Source organism: Heptranchias perlo, chromosome 7 (genome assembly GCF_035084215.1).
Source record: "Heptranchias perlo isolate sHepPer1 chromosome 7, sHepPer1.hap1, whole genome shotgun sequence".
Taxonomy (NCBI): Eukaryota; Metazoa; Chordata; class Chondrichthyes; order Hexanchiformes; family Hexanchidae; genus Heptranchias; species Heptranchias perlo.
In genome coordinates, this window is record NC_090331.1 from 98,468,734 (window position 1) to 98,491,468 (window position 22,735).

Consider the following 22,735-nt stretch of genomic DNA (forward strand, 5'->3'; position numbering starts at 1 on the left):
AACACACACACACCTAATACCAGAAACACACACACACCTAATACCAGAAACACAGACACACCTAATACCAGAAACACACACACACCTAATACCAGAAACAGAGACACACCTAATACCAGAAACACAGACACACCTAATACCAGAAACACACACACACCTAATACCAGAAACACACACACACCGAATACCAGAAACACACACACACCGAATACCAGAAACACACACACACCGAATACCAGAAACACACACACACCTAATACCAGAAACACACACACTCCGAATACCAGAAACACACACACATCTAATACCAGAAACACACACACATCTAATACCAGAAACACACACACACCGAATACCAGAAACACACACACACCTAATACCAGAAACACACACACACCGAATACCAGAAACACACACACACCTAATACCAGAAACACACACACACCTAATACCAGAAACACACACACACCTAATACCAGAAACACACACACACCTAATACCAGAAACACACACACACCTAATACCAGAAACACAGACACACCTAATACCAGAAACACAGACACACCTAATACCAGAAACACACACACACCGAATACCAGAAACACACACACACCGAATACCAGAAACACACACACATCTAATACCAGAAACACACACACACCTAATACCAGAAACACACACACACCTAATACCAGAAACACACACACACCTAATACCAGAAACACACACACACCGAATACCAGAAACACACACACACCGAATACCAGAAACACACACACACCGAATACCAGAAACACACACACACCTAATACCAGAAACACACACACATCTAATACCAGAAACACACACACACCGAATACCAGAAACACACACACACCTAATACCAGAAACACACACACACCGAATACCAGAAACACACACACACCTAATACCAGAAACACACACACACCTAATACCAGAAACACACACACACCGAATACCAGAAACACACACACACCTAATACCAGAAACACACACACACCTAATACCAGAAACACACACACACCCAATACCAGAAACACACACACACCGAATACCAGAAACACACACACACCTAATACCAGAAACACACACACACCGAATACCAGAAACACACACACACCGAATACCAGAAACACACACACACCGAATACCAGAAACACACTCACACCTAATACCAGAAACACACACACACCTAATACCAGAAACACACACACATCTAATAATTGAAACACACACACACCTAATACCAGAAACACACGCACACACCTAATACCTGAAACACACACACACCTAATACCAGAAACACACACACACCGAATACCAGAAACACACACACACCTAATACCAGAAACACACTCACACCGAATACCAGAAACACACACACACCGAATACCAGAAACACACACACACCGAATACCAGAAACACACACACACCAAATACCAGAAACACACACACACCTAATACCAGAAACACACTCACACCGAATACCAGAAACACACACACACCGAATACCAGAAACACACACACACCTAATACCAGAAACACACACACACCTAATACCAGAAACACACACACACCTAATACCAGAAACACACACACACCTAATACCAGAAACACACACACACCGAATACCAGAAACACACACACACCTAATACCAGAAACACACACACACCGAATACCAGAAACACACACACACCGAATACCAGAAACACACACACACCGAATACCAGAAACACACACACACCTAATACCAGAAACACACACACACCTAATACCAGAAACACACACACATCTAATACCAGAAACACACACACACCTCATACCAGAAACACACACACACCTAATACCAGAAACACACACACACCGAATACCAGAAACACACACACACCTAATACCAGAAACACACACACACCGAATACCAGAAACACACACACACCTAATACCAGAAACACACACACAACGAATACCAGAAACACACACACACCAAATACCAGAAACACACACACACCTAATACCTGAAACACACACACACCGAATACCAGAAACACACACACACCGAATACCAGAAACACACACACACCTAATACCAGAAACACACACACATCCAATACCAGAAACACACACACACCTAATACCAGAAACACACACACACCGAATACCAGAAACACACACACACCTAATACCTGAAACACACACACACCTAATACCTGAAACACACACACACCTCATACCAGAAACACACACACACCGAATACCAGAAACACACACACACCTAATACCTGAAACACACACACACCGAATACCAGAAACACACACACACCGAATACCTGAAACACACACACACCTAATACCAGAAACACACACACACCTAATACCAGAAACACACACCCACCTAATACCAGAAACACACACACACCGAATACCAGAAACACACACACACCTAATACCAGAAACACACACACACCGAATACCTGAAACACACACACACCTAATACCAGAAACACACACACACCTAATACCAGAAACACACACCCACCTAATACCAGAAACACACACACACCGAATACCAGAAACACACACACACCTAATACCAGAAACACACACACACCGAATACCTGAAACACACACACACCTAATACCAGAAACACACACACACACCTAATACCAGAAACACACACACACCTAATACCAGAAACACACACACATCCAATACCAGAAACACACACACACCTAATACCAGAAACACACACCCACCTAATACCAGAAACACACACACACCGAATACCAGAAACACACACACACCGAATACCAGAAACACACACACACCTAATACCTGAAACACACACACACCTAATACCAGAAACACACACACACCTAATACCTGAAACACACACACACCGAATACCAGAAACACACACACACCTAATACCAGAAACACACACACACCGAATACCAGAAACACACACACACCTAATACCAGAAACACACACCCACCTAATACCAGAAACACACACACACCGAATACCAGAAACACACACACACCGAATACCAGAAACACACACACACCTAATACCTGAAACACACACACACCTAATACCAGAAACACACACACACCTAATACCTGAAACACACACACACCTAATACCAGAAACACACACACACCTAATACCAGAAACACACACACACCGAATACCAGAAACACACACACACCGAATACCAGAAACACACACACACCTAATACCTGAAACACACACACACCTAATACCAGAAACACACACACACCTAATACCTGAAACACACACACACCTAATACCAGAAACACACACACACCTAATACCTGAAACACACACACACCTAATACCAGAAACACACACACACCTAATACCTGAAACACACACACACCTAATACCAGAAACACACACACACCTAATACCAGAAACACACACACACCGAATACCAGAAACACACACACACCTAATACCAGAAACACACACACACCTAATACCAGAAACACACACACACCGAATACCAGAAACACACACACACCGAATACCAGAAACACACACACACCTAATACCAGAAACACACACACACCTAATACCAGAAACACACACACACCCAATACCAGAAACACACACACACCGAATACCAGAAACACACACACACCTAATACCAGAAACACACACACACCGAATACCAGAAACACACACACACCGAATACCAGAAACACACACACACCGAATACCAGAAACACACTCACACCTAATACCAGAAACACACACACACCTAATACCAGAAACACACACACATCTAATAATTGAAACACACACACACCTAATACCAGAAACACACGCACACACCTAATACCTGAAACACACACACACCTAATACCAGAAACACACACACACCGAATACCAGAAACACACACACACCTAATACCAGAAACACACTCACACCGAATACCAGAAACACACACACACCGAATACCAGAAACACACACACACCGAATACCAGAAACACACACACACCAAATACCAGAAACACACACACACCTAATACCAGAAACACACTCACACCGAATACCAGAAACACACACACACCGAATACCAGAAACACACACACACCTAATACCAGAAACACACACACACCTAATACCAGAAACACACACACACCTAATACCAGAAACACACACACACCTAATACCAGAAACACACACACACCGAATACCAGAAACACACACACACCTAATACCAGAAACACACACACACCGAATACCAGAAACACACACACACCGAATACCAGAAACACACACACACCGAATACCAGAAACACACACACACCTAATACCAGAAACACACACACACCTAATACCAGAAACACACACACATCTAATACCAGAAACACACACACACCTCATACCAGAAACACACACACACCTAATACCAGAAACACACACACACCGAATACCAGAAACACACACACACCTAATACCAGAAACACACACACACCGAATACCAGAAACACACACACACCTAATACCAGAAACACACACACAACGAATACCAGAAACACACACACACCAAATACCAGAAACACACACACACCTAATACCTGAAACACACACACACCGAATACCAGAAACACACACACACCGAATACCAGAAACACACACACACCTAATACCAGAAACACACACACATCCAATACCAGAAACACACACACACCTAATACCAGAAACACACACACACCGAATACCAGAAACACACACACACCGAATACCTGAAACACACACACACCGAATACCAGAAACACACACACACCGAATACCTGAAACACACACACACCTAATACCAGAAACACACAACACACACACAAACTAAAACAAACACACACCTAATACCAGACACACACCTAATACCAGAAACACACACCCACCTAATACCAGAAACACACACACACCGAATACCAGAAACACACACACACCTAATACCAGAAACACACACACACCGAATACCTGAAACACACACACACCTAATACCAGAAACACACACACACCTAATACCAGAAACACACACCCACCTAATACCAGAAACACACACACACCGAATACCAGAAACACACACACACCTAATACCAGAAACACACACACACCGAATACCTGAAACACACACACACCTAATACCAGAAACACACACACACACCTAATACCAGAAACACACACACACCTAATACCAGAAACACACACACATCCAATACCAGAAACACACACACACCTAATACCAGAAACACACACCCACCTAATACCAGAAACACACACACACCGAATACCAGAAACACACACACACCGAATACCAGAAACACACACACACCTAATACCTGAAACACACACACACCTAATACCAGAAACACACACACACCTAATACCTGAAACACACACACACCGAATACCAGAAACACACACACACCTAATACCAGAAACACACACACACCGAATACCAGAAACACACACACACCTAATACCAGAAACACACACCCACCTAATACCAGAAACACACACACACCGAATACCAGAAACACACACACACCGAATACCAGAAACACACACACACCTAATACCTGAAACACACACACACCTAATACCAGAAACACACACACACCTAATACCTGAAACACACACACACCTAATACCAGAAACACACACACACCGAATACCAGAAACACACACACACCGAATACCAGAAACACACACACACCTAATACCTGAAACACACACACACCTAATACCAGAAACACACACACACCTAATACCTGAAACACACACACACCTAATACCAGAAACACACACACACCTAATACCTGAAACACACACACACCTAATACCAGAAACACACACACACCTAATACCTGAAACACACACACACCTAATACCAGAAACACACACACACCTAATACCTGAAACACACACACACCTAATACCAGAAACACACACACACCGAATACCAGAAACACACACACACCGAATACCAGAAACACACACACACCTAATACCAGAAACACACACACACCTAATACCAGAAACACACACACACCGAATACCTGAAACACACACACACCTAATACCAGAAACACACACACACCTAATACCTGAAACACACACACATCTAATACCAGAAACACACACACACCTAATACCTGAAACACACACACACCTAATACCAGAAACACACACACACCTAATACCAGAAACACACACACACTGAATACCTGAAACACACACACACCTAATACCAGAAACACACACACACCCAATACCTGAAACACACACACACCGAATACCAGAAACACACACACACCGGATACCAGAAACACACTCACACCTAATACCAGAAACACACACACACCTAATACCAGAAACACACTCACACCTAATACCAGAAACACACACACACCGAATACCAGAAACACACACACACCGAATACCAGAAACACACTCACACCGAATACCAGAAACACACACACACCGAATACCAGAAACACACACACACCTAATACCAGAAACACACACACACCTAATACCTGAAACACACACACACCGAATACCAGAAACACACACACACCTAATACCAGAAACACACACACACCTAATACCAGAAACACACACACACCTAATACCAGAAACACACACACACCGAATACCAGAAACACACACACACCGAATACCAGAAACACACACACACCGAATACCAGAAACACACACACACCTAATACCAGAAACACACACACACCTAATACCAGAAACACACACACACCGAATACCAGAAACACACACACACCGAATACCAGAAACACACACACACCGAATACCAGAAACACACTCACACCTAATACCAGAAACACACACACACCTAATACCTGAAACACACACACACCGAATACCAGAAACACACACACACCGAATACCAGAAACACACACACACCTAATACCAGAAACACAGACACACCTAATACCAGAAACACACACACACCTAATACCAGAAACACACACACACCTAATACCTGAAACACACACACACCTAATACCAGAAACACACACACACCTAATACCAGAAACACACACACACCGAATACCAGAAACACACACACACCTAATACCTGAAACACACACACACCTAATACCTGAAACACACACACACCGAATACCAGAAACACACACACACCTAATACCAGAAACACACACACACCTAATACCAGAAACACACACACACCTAATACCAGAAACACAGACACACCTCATACCAGAAACACACACACACCTAATACCAGAAACACACACACACCGAATACCTGAAACACACACACACCTAATACCAGAAACACACACACACCTAATACCAGAAACACACACACACCTAATACCAGAAACACACACACACCTAATACCTGAAACACACACACATCTAATACCAGAAACACACACACACCTAATACCAGAAACACACACACACCAAATACCAGAAACACACACACACCGAATACCAGAAACACACACACACCTAATACCTGAAACACACTCACACCTAATACCAGAAACACACACACACCTAATACCAGAAACACACACACACCTAATACCAGAAACACACACACACCGAATACCAGAAACACACACACACCGAATACCAGAAACACACACACACCTAATACCAGAAACACACACACACCTAATACCAGAAACACAAACACACCTAATACCAGAAACACACACACACCTAATACCAGAAACACACACACACCTAATACCAGAAACACAGACACACCTAATACCAGAAACACACACACACCTAATACCAGAAACACAGACACACCTAATACCAGAAACACAGACACACCTAATACCAGAAACACACACACACCTAATACCAGAAACACACACACACCTAATACCAGAAACACACACACACCGAATACCAGAAACACACACACACCGAATACCAGAAACACACACACACCTAATACCAGAAACACACACACACCGAATACCAGAAACACACACACATCTAATACCAGAAACACACACACACCGAATACCAGAAACACACACACACCTAATACCAGAAACACACACACACCTAATACCAGAAACACACACACACCGAATACCAGAAACACACACACACCTAATACCAGAAACACACACACACCTAATACCAGAAACACACACACACCTAATACCAGAAACACACACACACCTAATACCAGAAACACACACACACCTAATACCAGAAACACAGACACACCTAATACCAGAAACACAGACACACCGAATACCAGAAACACACACACACCGAATACCAGAAACACACACACACCGAATACCAGAAACACACACACATCTAATACCAGAAACACACACACACCGAATACCAGAAACACACACACACCAAATACCAGAAACACACACACACCGAATACCAGAAACACACACACACCTAATACCAGAAACACACACACACCTAATACCAGAAACACACACACACCGAATACCAGAAACACACACACACCTAATACCAGAAACACACACACACCTAATACCAGAAACACACACACACCCAATACCAGAAACACACACACACCGAATACCAGAAACACACACACACCTAATACCAGAAACACACACACACCTCATACCAGAAACACACACACACCTAATACCAGAAACACACACACACCCAATACCAGAAACACACACACACCGAATACCAGAAACACACACACACCTAATACCAGAAACACACACACACCTCATACCAGAAACACACACACACCTAATACCAGAAACACACACACACCTAATACCAGAAACACACACACACCTAATACCAGAAACACACACACACCGAATACCAGAAACACACACACACCTAATACCAGAAACACACACACACCTAATACCAGAAACACACACACACCTAATACCAGAAACACACACACACCGAATACCAGAAACACACACACACCCAATACCAGAAACACACTCACACCTAATACCAGAAACACAGACACACCGAATACCAGAAACACACACACACCGAATACCAGAAACACACACACACCGAATACCAGAAACACACACACATCTAATACCAGAAACACACACACACCGAATACCAGAAACACACACACACCTAATACCAGAAACACACACACACCGAATACCAGAAACACACACACACCTAATACCAGAAACACACACACACCTAATACCAGAAACACACACACACCTAATACCAGAAACACACACACACCTAATACCAGAAACACACACACACCGAATACCAGAAACACACACACACCTAATACCAGAAACACACACACACCGAATACCAGAAACACACACACACCTAATACCAGAAACACACACACACCTAATACCAGAAACACACACACATCTAATACCAGAAACACACACACACCGAATACCAGAAACACACACACACCTAATACCAGAAACACACACACACCTAATACCAGAAACACACACACATCTAATACCAGAAACACACACACACCTAATACCAGAAACACACACACACCGAATACCAGAAACACACACACACCGAATACCAGAAACACACACACACCTAATACCAGAAACACACACACACCTAATACCAGAAACACACTCACACCTAATACCTGAAACACACACACACCTAATACCAGAAACACACACACACCTAATACCAGAAACACACACACACCTAATACCAGAAACACACACACACCGAATACCAGAAACACACACACACCGAATACCAGAAACACACACACACCTAATACCAGAAACACACACACACCTAATACCAGAAACACACACACACCTGATACCAGAAACACACTCACACCTAATACCTGAAACACACACACACCTAATACCAGAAACACACACACCGAATACCAGAAACACACACACACCTAATACCAGAAACACACACACACCTAATACCTGAAACACACACACATCTAATACCAGAAACACAAACACACCTAATACCAGAAACACACACACACCTAATACCAGAAACACACACACATCTAATACCAGAAACACACACACACCGAATACCAGAAACACACACACACCTAATACCAGAAACACACACACACCTAATACCAGAAACACACACACATCTAATACCAGAAACACACACACACCGAATACCAGAAACACACACACACCTAATACCAGAAACACACTCACACCGAATACCAGAAACACACACACACCGAATACCAGAAACACACACACACCTAATACCAGAAACACACACACACCTAATACCTGAAACACACACACACCTAATACCAGAAACACACACACACCGAATACCTGAAACACACACACACCTAATACCAGAAACACACACACACCTCATACCAGAAACACACACACACCTAATACCAGAAACACACACACATCTAATACCAGAAACACACACACATCTAATACCTGAAACACATACACACCAAATACCAGAAACACACACACACCTAATACCAGAAACACACACACACCTAATACCAGAAACACACACACACCTAATACCTGAAACACACACACACCTAATACCAGAAACACACTCACACCTAATACCTGAAACACACACACACCTAATACCAGAAACACACACACCGAATACCAGAAACACACACACACCTAATACCTGAAACACACACACACCTAATACCAGAAACACACGCACACACCTAATACCAGAAACACACACACACCTAATACCAGAAACACACACACACCTAATACCTGAAACACACACACACCTAATACCAGAAACACACGCACACACCTAATACCTGAAACACACACACATCTAATACCAGAAACACACACACACCGAATACCAGAAACACACACACACCTAATACCAGAAACACACACACACCTAATACCAGAAACACACACACACCGAATACCAGAAACACACACACACCTAATACCAGAAACACACACACACCGAATACCAGAAACACACACACACCGAATACCAGAAACACACACACACCTAATACCAGAAACACACACACACCTAATACCAGAAACACACACACACCTAATACCAGAAACACACACACACCAAATACCAGAAACACACACACACCTAATACCAGAAACACACACACACCTAATACCAGAAACACACACACACCGAATACCAGAAACACACACACACCTAATACCAGAAACACACACACACCGAATACCAGAAACACACACACACCGAATACCAGAAACACACACACACCTAATACCTGAAACACACACACACCAAATACCTGAAACACACACACACCGAATACCAGAAACACACACACACCGAATACCAGAAACACACACACACCTAATACCAGAAACACACACACACCGAATACCAGAAACACACACACACCTAATACCAGAAACACACACACACCTAATACCAGAAACACACACACACCTAATACCAGAAACACACACACACCGAATACCAGAAACACACACACACCTAATACCAGAAACACACACACACCTAATACCAGAAACACACTCACACCTAATACCAGAAACACACACACACCTAATACCTGAAACACACACACACCGAATACCAGAAACACACACACACCTAATACCAGAAACACACTCACACCTAATACCAGAAACACACACACACCTAATACCTGAAACACACTCACACCTCATACCAGAAACACAGACACACCGAATACCAGAAACACACACACACCTAATACCAGAAACACACTCACACCTAATACCAGAAACACGCACACATCTAATACCAGAAACACACACACACCGAATACCAGAAACACACACACACCGAATACCAGAAACACACACACACCTAATACCAGAAACACACACACACCGAATACCAGAAACACACACACACCGAATACCAGAAACACACACACACCTAATACCTGAAACACACACACACCGAATACCAGAAACACACTCACACCTAATACCAGAAACACACACACATCTAATACCAGAAACACACACACACCGAATACCAGAAACACACACACACCGAATACCAGAAACACACACACACCTAATACCTGAAACACACACATCCAATACCAGAAACACACACACACCTAATACCTGAAACACACACACACCTAATACCAGAAACACACACACACCTAATGCCTGAAACACACACACACCGAATACCAGAAACACACACACACCGAATACCAGAAACACACACACACCTAATACCTGAAACACACACACACCGAATACCAGAAACACACACACACCTAATACCAGAAACACACACACACCTAATACCAGAAACACACACACACCTAATACCAGAAACACACACACACCTAATACCAGAAACACACACACACCTAATACCTGAAACACACACACACCTCATACCAGAAACACACACACACCTAATACCAGAAACACACACACACCTAATACCAGAAACACACACACACCGAATACCAGAAACACACACACACCGAATACCAGAAACACACACACACCGAATACCAGAAACACACACACACCTAATACCAGAAACACACACACACCTAATACCTGAAACACACACACACCGAATACCAGAAACACACACACACCGAATACCAGAAACACACACACACCTAATACCAGAAACACACACACACCTAATACCAGAAACACACACACACCTAATACCAGAAACACACACACACCGAATACCTGAAACACACACACACCTAATACCAGAAACACAGACACACCGAATACCAGAAACACACACACACCGAATACCAGAAACACACACACACCGAATACCAGAAACACACACACACCTAATACCAGAAACACAGACACACCTAATACCAGAAACACACACACACCTAATACCAGAAACACACACACACCTAATACCAGAAACACACACACACCTAATACCAGAAACACACACACACCTAATACCAGAAACACACACACACCGAATACCAGAAACACACACACACCTAATACCAGAAACACACACACACCGAATACCAGAAACACACACACACCGAATACCAGAAACACACACACACCGAATACCAGAAACACACACACACACCGAATACCAGAAACACACACACACCTAATACCAGAAACACACACACACACCTGATACTGACCCATGTGCACTGGAAATCTGAAGGAGATGTCCTCTGGGTGAGCAGTAACATGATTAAAAAAGGGTCCTAAACATAACTGAATCAACTCAAAAATCACTGGACAGGTCCAAATCTTTCCATTTGAGATCAACTCAGATTGTGATTCACTGTTAATCCCTTCTGTATAACTGATCTGTGAGAAGCATTGAACACTGACACATGCAGTCAAGACACCTACAAGGACACTGAACTCACAGTGACAACAACAACAACTTGCATTTATGTAGCATTTTTAACACAGTAAAACCTCCCAAGGCACTTCAAAATTTGACACCGACCCACGTAAGGAGATATTCGGGCAGGTGACCAAAAGCTTGGTCAAAGTGGCAGGTTTTAAGGAACGTCTTCAAGGAGGAGAGAGAGGTGGAGAGGTTTAGGGAGGGAATTCCAGAGCTGAAGGCACGGCCGCCAATGGTGGAGAGATGGAAAAAGAGGATTCGCAAGAGGCCAGAATTGGAGGAGGGCAAAGATCTCGGAGGGTTGTGGGCTGGAGGAGGTTACAGAGATAGGGAGGGGCGAGGTCATGGAGGAATTTGAAAACAAGGATGAGAATTTTAAAATCGAGATGTTCCTGGACCGGGAGCCAATGTAGGTCAGTGAGCACAGGGGTGATGGGAGAACGGGACTTGGTGCGAGTTAGGATACGGGGGCAGAGTTTTGGATGAGCTGAAGTTTATGGAGGGTGGAAGATGGGAGGCCGGTCTGGAAAGCATTGGAATAGTCCAGTGTGGAGATAATAAATACATGGATGAGGGTTTCAGTAGCAGATGAGCTGAGGCGGGGTGGAGACGGGTGATGTTACGGAGGAGGAAGTAGGTTGTCATGGTGATGGAGAGGATATGTGGTCGGAAGCTCATCTCGGGGTCAAATAGGACGCCAAGGTTACGAACGGTCTGGTTCAGCCTCAGACAGTGGCCAGGGAGAGGGATGGAGTCGGAGGTTGGGGAACGGAGTTTGTGGCGGGGACCGAAGACAATGGCTTCGATCTTCCCAATATTTAATTGGTAGAAATTTCTGCTCATCCAGTACTGGATATCGGACAAGCAGTTTGACAAATCAGAGACAGTGGAGGGGTCGAGGGAGGTGGTGGTGAGGTAGAGCTGGGTATTGTCAGTGAACATGTGGGACCTGATATTGTGTTTTCAGATGATGTCACCGAGGGGCAGCCTGTAGATGAGAAATAGGAGGGGGTCAAGGATGGATCCTTGGGGGACTCCAGAGGTAACAGTGCAGGAATGGGAAGAGAAGCCATTGCAGGTGATTCTATGGCTACGACTGGATAGATAAGAATGGAACCAGGCGAGCGCAGTCCCACCCAGGTGGACAATGGGAGAAAGGCATTGGAGGAGGATGGTGTGGTCAACCATGTTAAAGGCTGCAGACAGGTGGAGAAGGATGAGGAGGGACAGTTTACCACGGTCACTGTCACATAGGATGTCTTTTGTGACTTTGATAAGGGCCGTTTCAGTACTGTGGCAGGGGCAGAAACCTGATTGGAGGGGATCAAACATGGAATTGCGGGAAAGATGAGCGTGGATTTGAGAGGCGAAAACACGTTCAAGGACTTTGGAGAGGAAAGGGAGGTTGGAGATGGGGCGGTAGTTTGCAAGGACGGTGGATTTTTTGAGGAGGAGGGTGATGACGGCAGATTTGAAGAGGTGGAGGACAGTACCTGAGGAGAGGGAACCGTTAACAATATCAGCTAACATGGGGGCCAGGAAGGGAAGTTGGGTGGTCAGCAGTTTGGTAGGAATAGGGTCGAGGGAGCAGGAAGTGGGTCTCGTGGACAAGATGAGCTTGGAGAGGGCATGAGGGGAGATAGAAGAGAAACTGGAGAAAGATGCGAGTTCAGGACTAGGGCAGGGGGGAACCGTAGGGGAAGTTTGACTCGGTGGGCTAGGGAAATGGAGGGAAGTGGCAGAGGCAGCTGAATGGATGGTCTCAATCTTAGTGACAAAGTTGTCCATGAGCTCCTCGCACTTATTGTTGGAGGGAGCAGGGGAGAGGGGTTTAAGAAGACGGTTTGTAGTGAAGAGAAACCGGGGCTTATCTTTACATTCCAGGATGATCCTGGAATAGTGAGCAGTTTTGGCAGAGGAGAGTAGGACCAGATAGTGCTTTATGTGGTCCAGCCAGATCTGGCAATTAATGTCTGTGGCGGACAACTGGTTTAGCCATTCAAGTCTGCGTCCCTTGGACTTAAGGGAGCGGAGATGAGGGCTGGACCAGGAGGAGCGACCAGGGTGAGAGAGAGTAAGGGTTTTAATGGGGACAAGGGTATCAAAGGCGGAGGTGAGGGTGTGATTGAGCAGATTTGTAACTGCAGAAATGTCATGGTGAATGGAGGGCCAAAGGCTAGACAGTTGGGAATTTGAAAGTGCCGTTGTAAGTGATCTTGGGGAGAGTTTTCTTCCAGGGGCGGACAAAGAAGGATGGGGATTGGGAGGGGGAAGGAGGATGTGGGTGGAGAGGGATATCAGAGATAGCCTTATCTGTGATTGACATGATGGGAGTAGAGAGGCCATGTGTGATGGCAAGGTCGAGGGGGTGGCTGTGAATTTGGGTGGGGGAGTTTATATGGACGGAGAGATTAAGGGATTGGAAATGGCGTGTGGGGCCTGAACTGATTCCATAGTGAAGTGGAGTGGAGTGTGCTGAGGCCCTGACCCTGGATTCACACAGTGTGATTCGAAGGTGAGCCCGAGCCACACCGACTCCACACTGGGAGTGTGAATGCACCCAGTGTGACACCACTCTTTAAACTAATCCGCACAAAACTGAGCTCTAACCTGGATCGCTTCCTTCAGGAGATTCTGAAACATGTCCAGTATCTTTGGGTTTAAAATGAGCTTCAGACTCTTTGGGAATGTCTCTCCGGGGTCCAAGATTCCCTGAGGGAAAAAAACAAACAATACACAGACTTTGTTTACTGGACATAAGCTGCAAATATCTTTTCTCCAGTTTCTTTCCCATCCCTTCTGAAGTTTTTGATTTTTGCTCATCCTGCTTTGAGTCCAGAAAGTCAGTATCACCAAGCTGTTCGACTGTAGAGTGATATCTCGCTCTCGCTCCCTCTCTATATACGTCTCCCTCTCTCCCTCTCGCTCTCTCCCTCTCTCAGTCTCCGTCTCGTGCTCTTTATCTATCGTGCTGTCTTGCTCTCTTTCTTGCTCGCTCTTTCTCTCCATCTTGCTCTCTCGCTCCATCTCTATCGTGCTCTCTTGCTCTCTCTTTCACTCTCTCTATCTCTCACTCAGACACAGACACTTCTTACAGTGGTCACTAGTCACTGATCGCGAGTTGATAATGTTAACTCTCTCTAACCTGCCCTATAGTAGTACACACTTTAGTCTCATTAGGCTTGTCTATCTTTTAGACCAATTCTAAACAGATTACAAGTTTATCAAAACCTGAACTGGCTGCTCTGAGATGATTTGTCTGTACCACAGGCACAGCAATCTTTGATCAAGATGAGTTAAGTTAAGACTCAGTTCTGGCAGTGTATTTGAAATGTTAATCTGGAGGGTGTCAGCCCCGGCAGTGATCGTATTCTTGTCTCTGAGTCAGAGCATTGTGGGTTCAAGTCCCCACTCCAGAGACTGGAGCACAGAATCCAGACTGACACTGCAGTACTGAGGGAGTGCTGCATTGTTGGAGGTGCCATTTTTCGGATGAGACGTTAAACCGAGGCCCCCATCTGCCCTCTCAGATGAACGTAAAAGTTCCCACAGCACTATTCGAAGAAGAGCATGGGACTTCTCCCTGTGTTCTTGGTCAATATCTATCCCTCAACCAACACCACCCAAAAACAGATTATCTGATCATTCCTCTCGTTGCTGTTTGTGGGATCTTGCTGTGCACAAATTGGCTGCCATGTTTACAACAGTGACTACACTTCAAAAGTACTTCCTTGGCTGTGAGACACTTTGCAATGTCTAAGAAAGTGAAAGGCACTGTAGGAATCCTGGTTCTTTCTAATATACGTATTGTGACCAACAGCTTTCCCAGACAGGAATGTCACTTTCCTAAACAAAGGTTGTTGTTTTGTGATTTCCTGGGATCAATACAGACACTGTGCCAACCCACCAGCCAACAACCTAGGCCACCGGTTAGGGTCCGAAGCTCATTAAACTATTGGTGGTAGTGTACAGGAGCAGTGCCCAATAAACAGTCAGATGCCAGGAGCATGATTTTAACATGACGGTGGGAACTCAACGGGTGGGTAAATAGTCAGATGGGAAACCCGGAGACAGTGTGTGTGTGTCGGATTGAGCGATCGCAACTCAATTGATGATTTTATTAGCGGGTTTCGTGTCTCCAGCCTACGCAGCGGACGTACTGCACAGCCGCATGATGTGCTGTGATCTGGACTATTTAAAGGGCCAAAGGTAAAATGGATTTTGAAGGAGAAAGAAGGAAACATCGAGGTGGAAGGGCACAGAGCAAAGGCAGAACTCTGGTTCACCAGCGGATTCCGAGAGGGTCTACTGGCTGGTGTGAGAAGTAGGAGAGACGTCCTGTGCCCGGCTGACAGGACGAAACGACCTGCTTTTGCTACCAAGAAGGCCTGGCTGGAGGTGGCAGAAGAGGTGGGCAGCAGGAGCACGGTGCCCAGGTCTTAGGTGCAGTGCAGGAGGCAATTTAATAACCGAACCAGGTCAGGAAAAGTGAGCACAGTTACTGATTCCCCCACATCTTGTGAAATGTACCACCCCTCGCCCACCACCCCACCCCACCCCTCTCACTCTGTCCTGCCAAGCCTCCTCCATCACATCACTCCTCACACCCACTTAAATCTCTTCATCAACTTACCTTCACTTTCTGTGCACTTCCTCACCCACCTCTGCCACTCACCCCAATCCTGATGCAATGTGATGAATCTGTCTGATACTCACCCTCTGATACACCTGTTTCATGGTCAGCCTCACCAAAATACGTCCATTGGGTGAATACGTCACCTTCACTCGCAGGTCTGTTCTTTCTCCCCTTGTTGGTGAAGAGGGCACAAAATGCACGGGAGAGGAGGAGGATTGGAAGTAGACCAGCACAAACAGTCCATCTGACAGTGGAGGAGGAGGTCATGGAGGTAATTCGCACCATTGCATGCCTATCCAGCGGAGATAGAGAGACTGGTGACAGAACTTTAACATCTTTCACACACATGATCAATTGGTTTTATCAATGATTGAACTGTTCCAGGCCTCAGTCTGGTCATTGGAAAGATTGTCACTTTTCCGATGAATAATTAATATTCTGTTGTCTTCCAGGGCCTTCACGCCTCCAAGAGGAAAGAGCTGCATGGATGAAAACGATTCCTCAGAGCAGCTCCATTCCTCTGAGGATGCACTGTCACAGGACATCCAGCCATGCACCAGCGCTGATACTGGCACTTCGGTGGATCCTGTTGGACAGTTAGTTGGGTTGTCACCTGGTGATTCACCATTCAAAAGTGAGCACGAGCAGACAGATGGTAGGGGCAGCCGTGGAGAGTCCGTGTCGGGGGGCATGCTCCTCTCCCAGTTCTGCTCAGCTGGACACAGATGCTGAACTCCACGGGCCATCGTTGTGATTGAGAATGATCGAGGTACAGCTGCACCTTTGTGAGGTAATGGGAAACGTGTCACGCACACTCTCCACAATAGCGGAGATGATAGAGGAGTCCAACTCCATCGCTAGTGGATTGGTGGTGCAGGTAAGTGTGGGAATGTCTGCAATGGAGAGAATGGCAGCCTCCATTGAGCTTCAAGTACGGTTCACAAATGAGTCCATTCAGGCCATGACAATGGCCGTGCAGACTCTGGATGCCAACATGTTTGCCACCTTAAACAGGCAGACAGAAACTGTGGCCTTACAAGGCAGCACATCTCCTCACCAGCCTGCTGTCCAGCAGAGTGATAGGAATGATGTGGGCCTGGCCCAGGGGAGGGGTGATGGTGAAAGGGGACATGGAAGTGGGGACGCCACTCAAAGCGCTCCCACGTCTCACCCGTTGTCCCCCTCTCAACCAGTACCCGCAATGCTGCCTCCTCTCCAGGTGGTCGAGTCTGCCCCTGCACAGGTGCAGGTGGAGCAGTCTTTGGTGGGGTCCTCACAGGCTCTAAAACCCAGACGGCATAGGCCGAGAGCATCTAAGCAGTCAGAGCAGCGATCTGAGCAATCTGCCACTACCTCTGCTGCAGCAACAGGGGATGGACCAGTCGGAAGAGGAAGGCAAAGGTTTTGTAATCACCAAGGGTATGTACAATGGTGTGTGACAAGCTGTCATGTGACTAATTTATATATTTTTTTGTTAACTGCACATTAAATGTAATAATTTTCACCATCACTGCCTCACTTCGCCCATTCTTGGTTCCCTTTTGTGAATTTGCCCTTTCATGTGCTTCATCATGAATGCCAGGACATGATGCCACCCATTGGGCGTGTGCAATGGGTGCATGTGTGATTGAAGGACTTGTCTGTACAAGCGGAGGGTGCGGAGGGGGAGTGGGGGGGAGGGAGTTGTTCCAGGGGTCCGGAGTATTTCACATTCTTCAATTTGCACAACTCATTATGAGAACCTGTTCGAGATGAGGGAATCCATGTGCACAGCTGCTCTGGGGATGGGTTTCCCATCTTCCTCCTCGTCCTCCTCCTCCTCCTCCTCCTCTTCCTCTTCCTCCTAGTTCTCCTCCTCCTCCTCCTTTTCAATGTTAAAAGATGAGGATGCTTCATGAGCACATTCGAGCTCCTCCACCTGTAATCCTCTCTGCTCAGCGATGTTGTGCAGGACACAGCAGACAACGATTATTCTGCATACCCTCCCTGGTGAGTACTGGAGGGCTCCCCCAGATCGACGCAGGCACCTGAAGCGCATCTTTCGCATTCCTATGGCTTGTTCAGTGACAGACCTGGTGGTGATGTGACTGTCGTTGTACCACTGCTGTGCCTCATTAGTGGGGCTTCTCACAGGTTTCATGAGCCATGTCTGCACAGGGTATCTCTTGTCTCAAAGGAGCCTCACTTAAGTCTGTTTTCTGTGTAGAAGAGATCCGGCATGTTGGACTCGCGCAAAATGAATGAATCATATCAGCTGCCAGGGAATTTGGCACACACCTGCAGAAACCACCTCCAGTGGTCACAAACCAGCTGTGCATTGATGGAGTGATATCCCTTTTGATTGATGAACAGTCCTGGCTCAGATGGAGGTCCTCGGATTGCTACGTGTGTGCAGTCACCTGTGGAAAGCCAGCCAAAGAGTTGACACCCACTGCCCTCTCAGTCTGGATGATGTCGTGATGGGGAAGTTGATGTAGTCAGATGTCCTGGCAAACAAGCCATCCATCACCTGTCGTATACACTAATATGCAATTGACCGAGAGACCCTGGAGATGTCACCAGTGGCACCCTGGAAAGATCTGGAGGCGAAGAATTTGAGAGCAGTGGTGACTTTAACTGTGACGGACAATGCTTGGCCACCAAGCCCAGCTCTGCATGAAGGAGCCTGAAGATGCCTGCGACCACCTAGCGACTCAGTCTGAGCCTGAGAAGGCACTGCTCCTCAGAGGTCCAGGATACTCAGCCTGTAGACCCTCTCACTTGGGTAGTGCCTCCTGCAATCTGGGCCCCTCCATTGTGCCCATCTCTGCTCCTCTACAGGTCCTTGTTCTGCACCTCTGTCTCGTGGACCTGCAGATACCAGAAATATACGCCGTGCCTGCCACGGATGGTGATGTGCCTCTTCCTCAGATGTAATGTGGAATACATCCATTGCGTCCCCCCCAATCCTGATTTTGTCAGTTTGAGGGGCTCCAAAATGTAGGTAAATTTGTCTGAACACAAGAATTCTCAATCTCAACAAAGAAATCTCAGTCTAAACACAACGTACTCCCAGCCAAACATCTGCCTGAGAGAACTGAGTGCTCAGCTGCAGTACCTCACCTTTTATTGAGATGTGTCAATCACAGGTTTAAAGGGGCAAATGAGCTTCGGCAGCAACTCGCCTCCATTTCAATGGCGTGTTTCAGAGGCCACAGGAGACACATTCAGGAGAAAAGGTTTATTAGCTCAGATTGCTGCTATCGTAGCTCTGGGTTCCACTGTGGAACAGGGCGTCTCACCAGTCCAGCAATCTGTTCACCGGAAGATCACCAGGATTGCTGAGGTATCTCCCCGGGACAGTGGCAATGGCTCCATGGAGGATGAACCTGCTGTCCTCTCTCAAGACGACAGCCTTCCTGCTCCCACCCCTGCCACTCCGCCAGTGCCCCTGTTGTTGCCTATTGGCCAGCCAGGCCAGACTGCTGCAGCCCATGCTGAGATGGTGCAGTCTGAAGCCGGGCCCTCCCGGCCCAGGGCTGCTTGAGGTCGTCCTCCAAGGCCATCTGGACATTCCTCCATTGAAGGCCAGCAGCCTCCCACCACTCATGCTCCAGCCACTGGGGAAGCACCTCGTAGGAGCACTGGGATAGGTAAAGGCACACGGACAACAGGCACCAAGGGAATGGACAAGGGTCAATAGTCTCATTTTATGGTCAAGGCTCATCTTATTTACATCATTTCATGTATTAATTTATAAATGTGGATTTGAATTTGTATTTGGAGGTGGGTTTTATTTCTCTGATGAGCTGATGGAGGAAGCAATGTGTAATTATAAGGAGGAAGATTTGAGGGTCATGTGAGCGAGTAAGGAGTGTGGGACTGTTGGTGAATGGGGAGGGTTCTGATATCGCTCGTTAATAATCTGATCACGCAGAGCCCTGGCAGACAGGCCTGTCTATCTTGTAGCCTCCCTGCTCCTCCTCCATCTCTTTCTCCTCCTCCTCCTCCTCCTCCTCCTCCTCCATCTCTTCCTCTCCATCTCCTCCTCCTCCTCCTCCTCTTCTTCCTCTTTCTCCATCTCTTCCTCCTCTTCCTGTGCCTCTTCCTCTTGCTCAGGTTCTCACCTGATGGACGGTGGCAGAAGCAGTTTCCTCATAATGGCGAGGTTGTGCAGCATACAACGTCAAATCTTGATACCCACCCAGCTGAGTACTGCAGGGCTCCTCCAGACCAGTCTAGGCAGCGGAAGCGTTGTTTGAGGACGCCTATGGTGCGCTCGATGATGTTCCGTGTGGCAGCATGGCTCTTGTTATAGGCCTGCTCTGCACGTGTGTGTGCGTTCCTGACCGGAGTCATGAGCCACTTCATGAGGGGATAACCCTTGTCGTCCAGTAGCCAGCCTTTGACTTGCCGTGCAAATACAGGTGGGACAGAGGACTGCCGCAGGATGAAGGAATCATGACTGCTGCCAGGGTAGCGAGCGTTGACCTGCATGATGCACTGTCTGTGATCACACACCAGGTGTACATTGAGGGAGTGGAATCCCTTTCTGTTCATGAGTAAAGCCGAGATCAGATGAGCAGCATGTATGGCAATGTGTGTGCAGTCAATGCTGAGGATCTTTGATCACCTGATACTGTTCCAAG

General features: G+C 46.1%; 1 protein-coding gene across 1 annotated transcript in view; it reads right to left on the bottom strand.

Moving 5' to 3' along the window:
- Positions 1-22,735, bottom strand: part of LOC137323418 (transient receptor potential cation channel subfamily M member 2-like) — a 199,687-nt gene that overhangs the window by 21,042 nt on the left and 155,910 nt on the right. Inside the window, exon 13 of the mRNA XM_067986895.1 lies at positions 16,082-16,183. Coding sequence (XP_067842996.1) covers positions 16,082-16,183 — 102 coding nt within the window. The remainder of the gene's footprint in view (positions 1-16,081; positions 16,184-22,735) is intronic.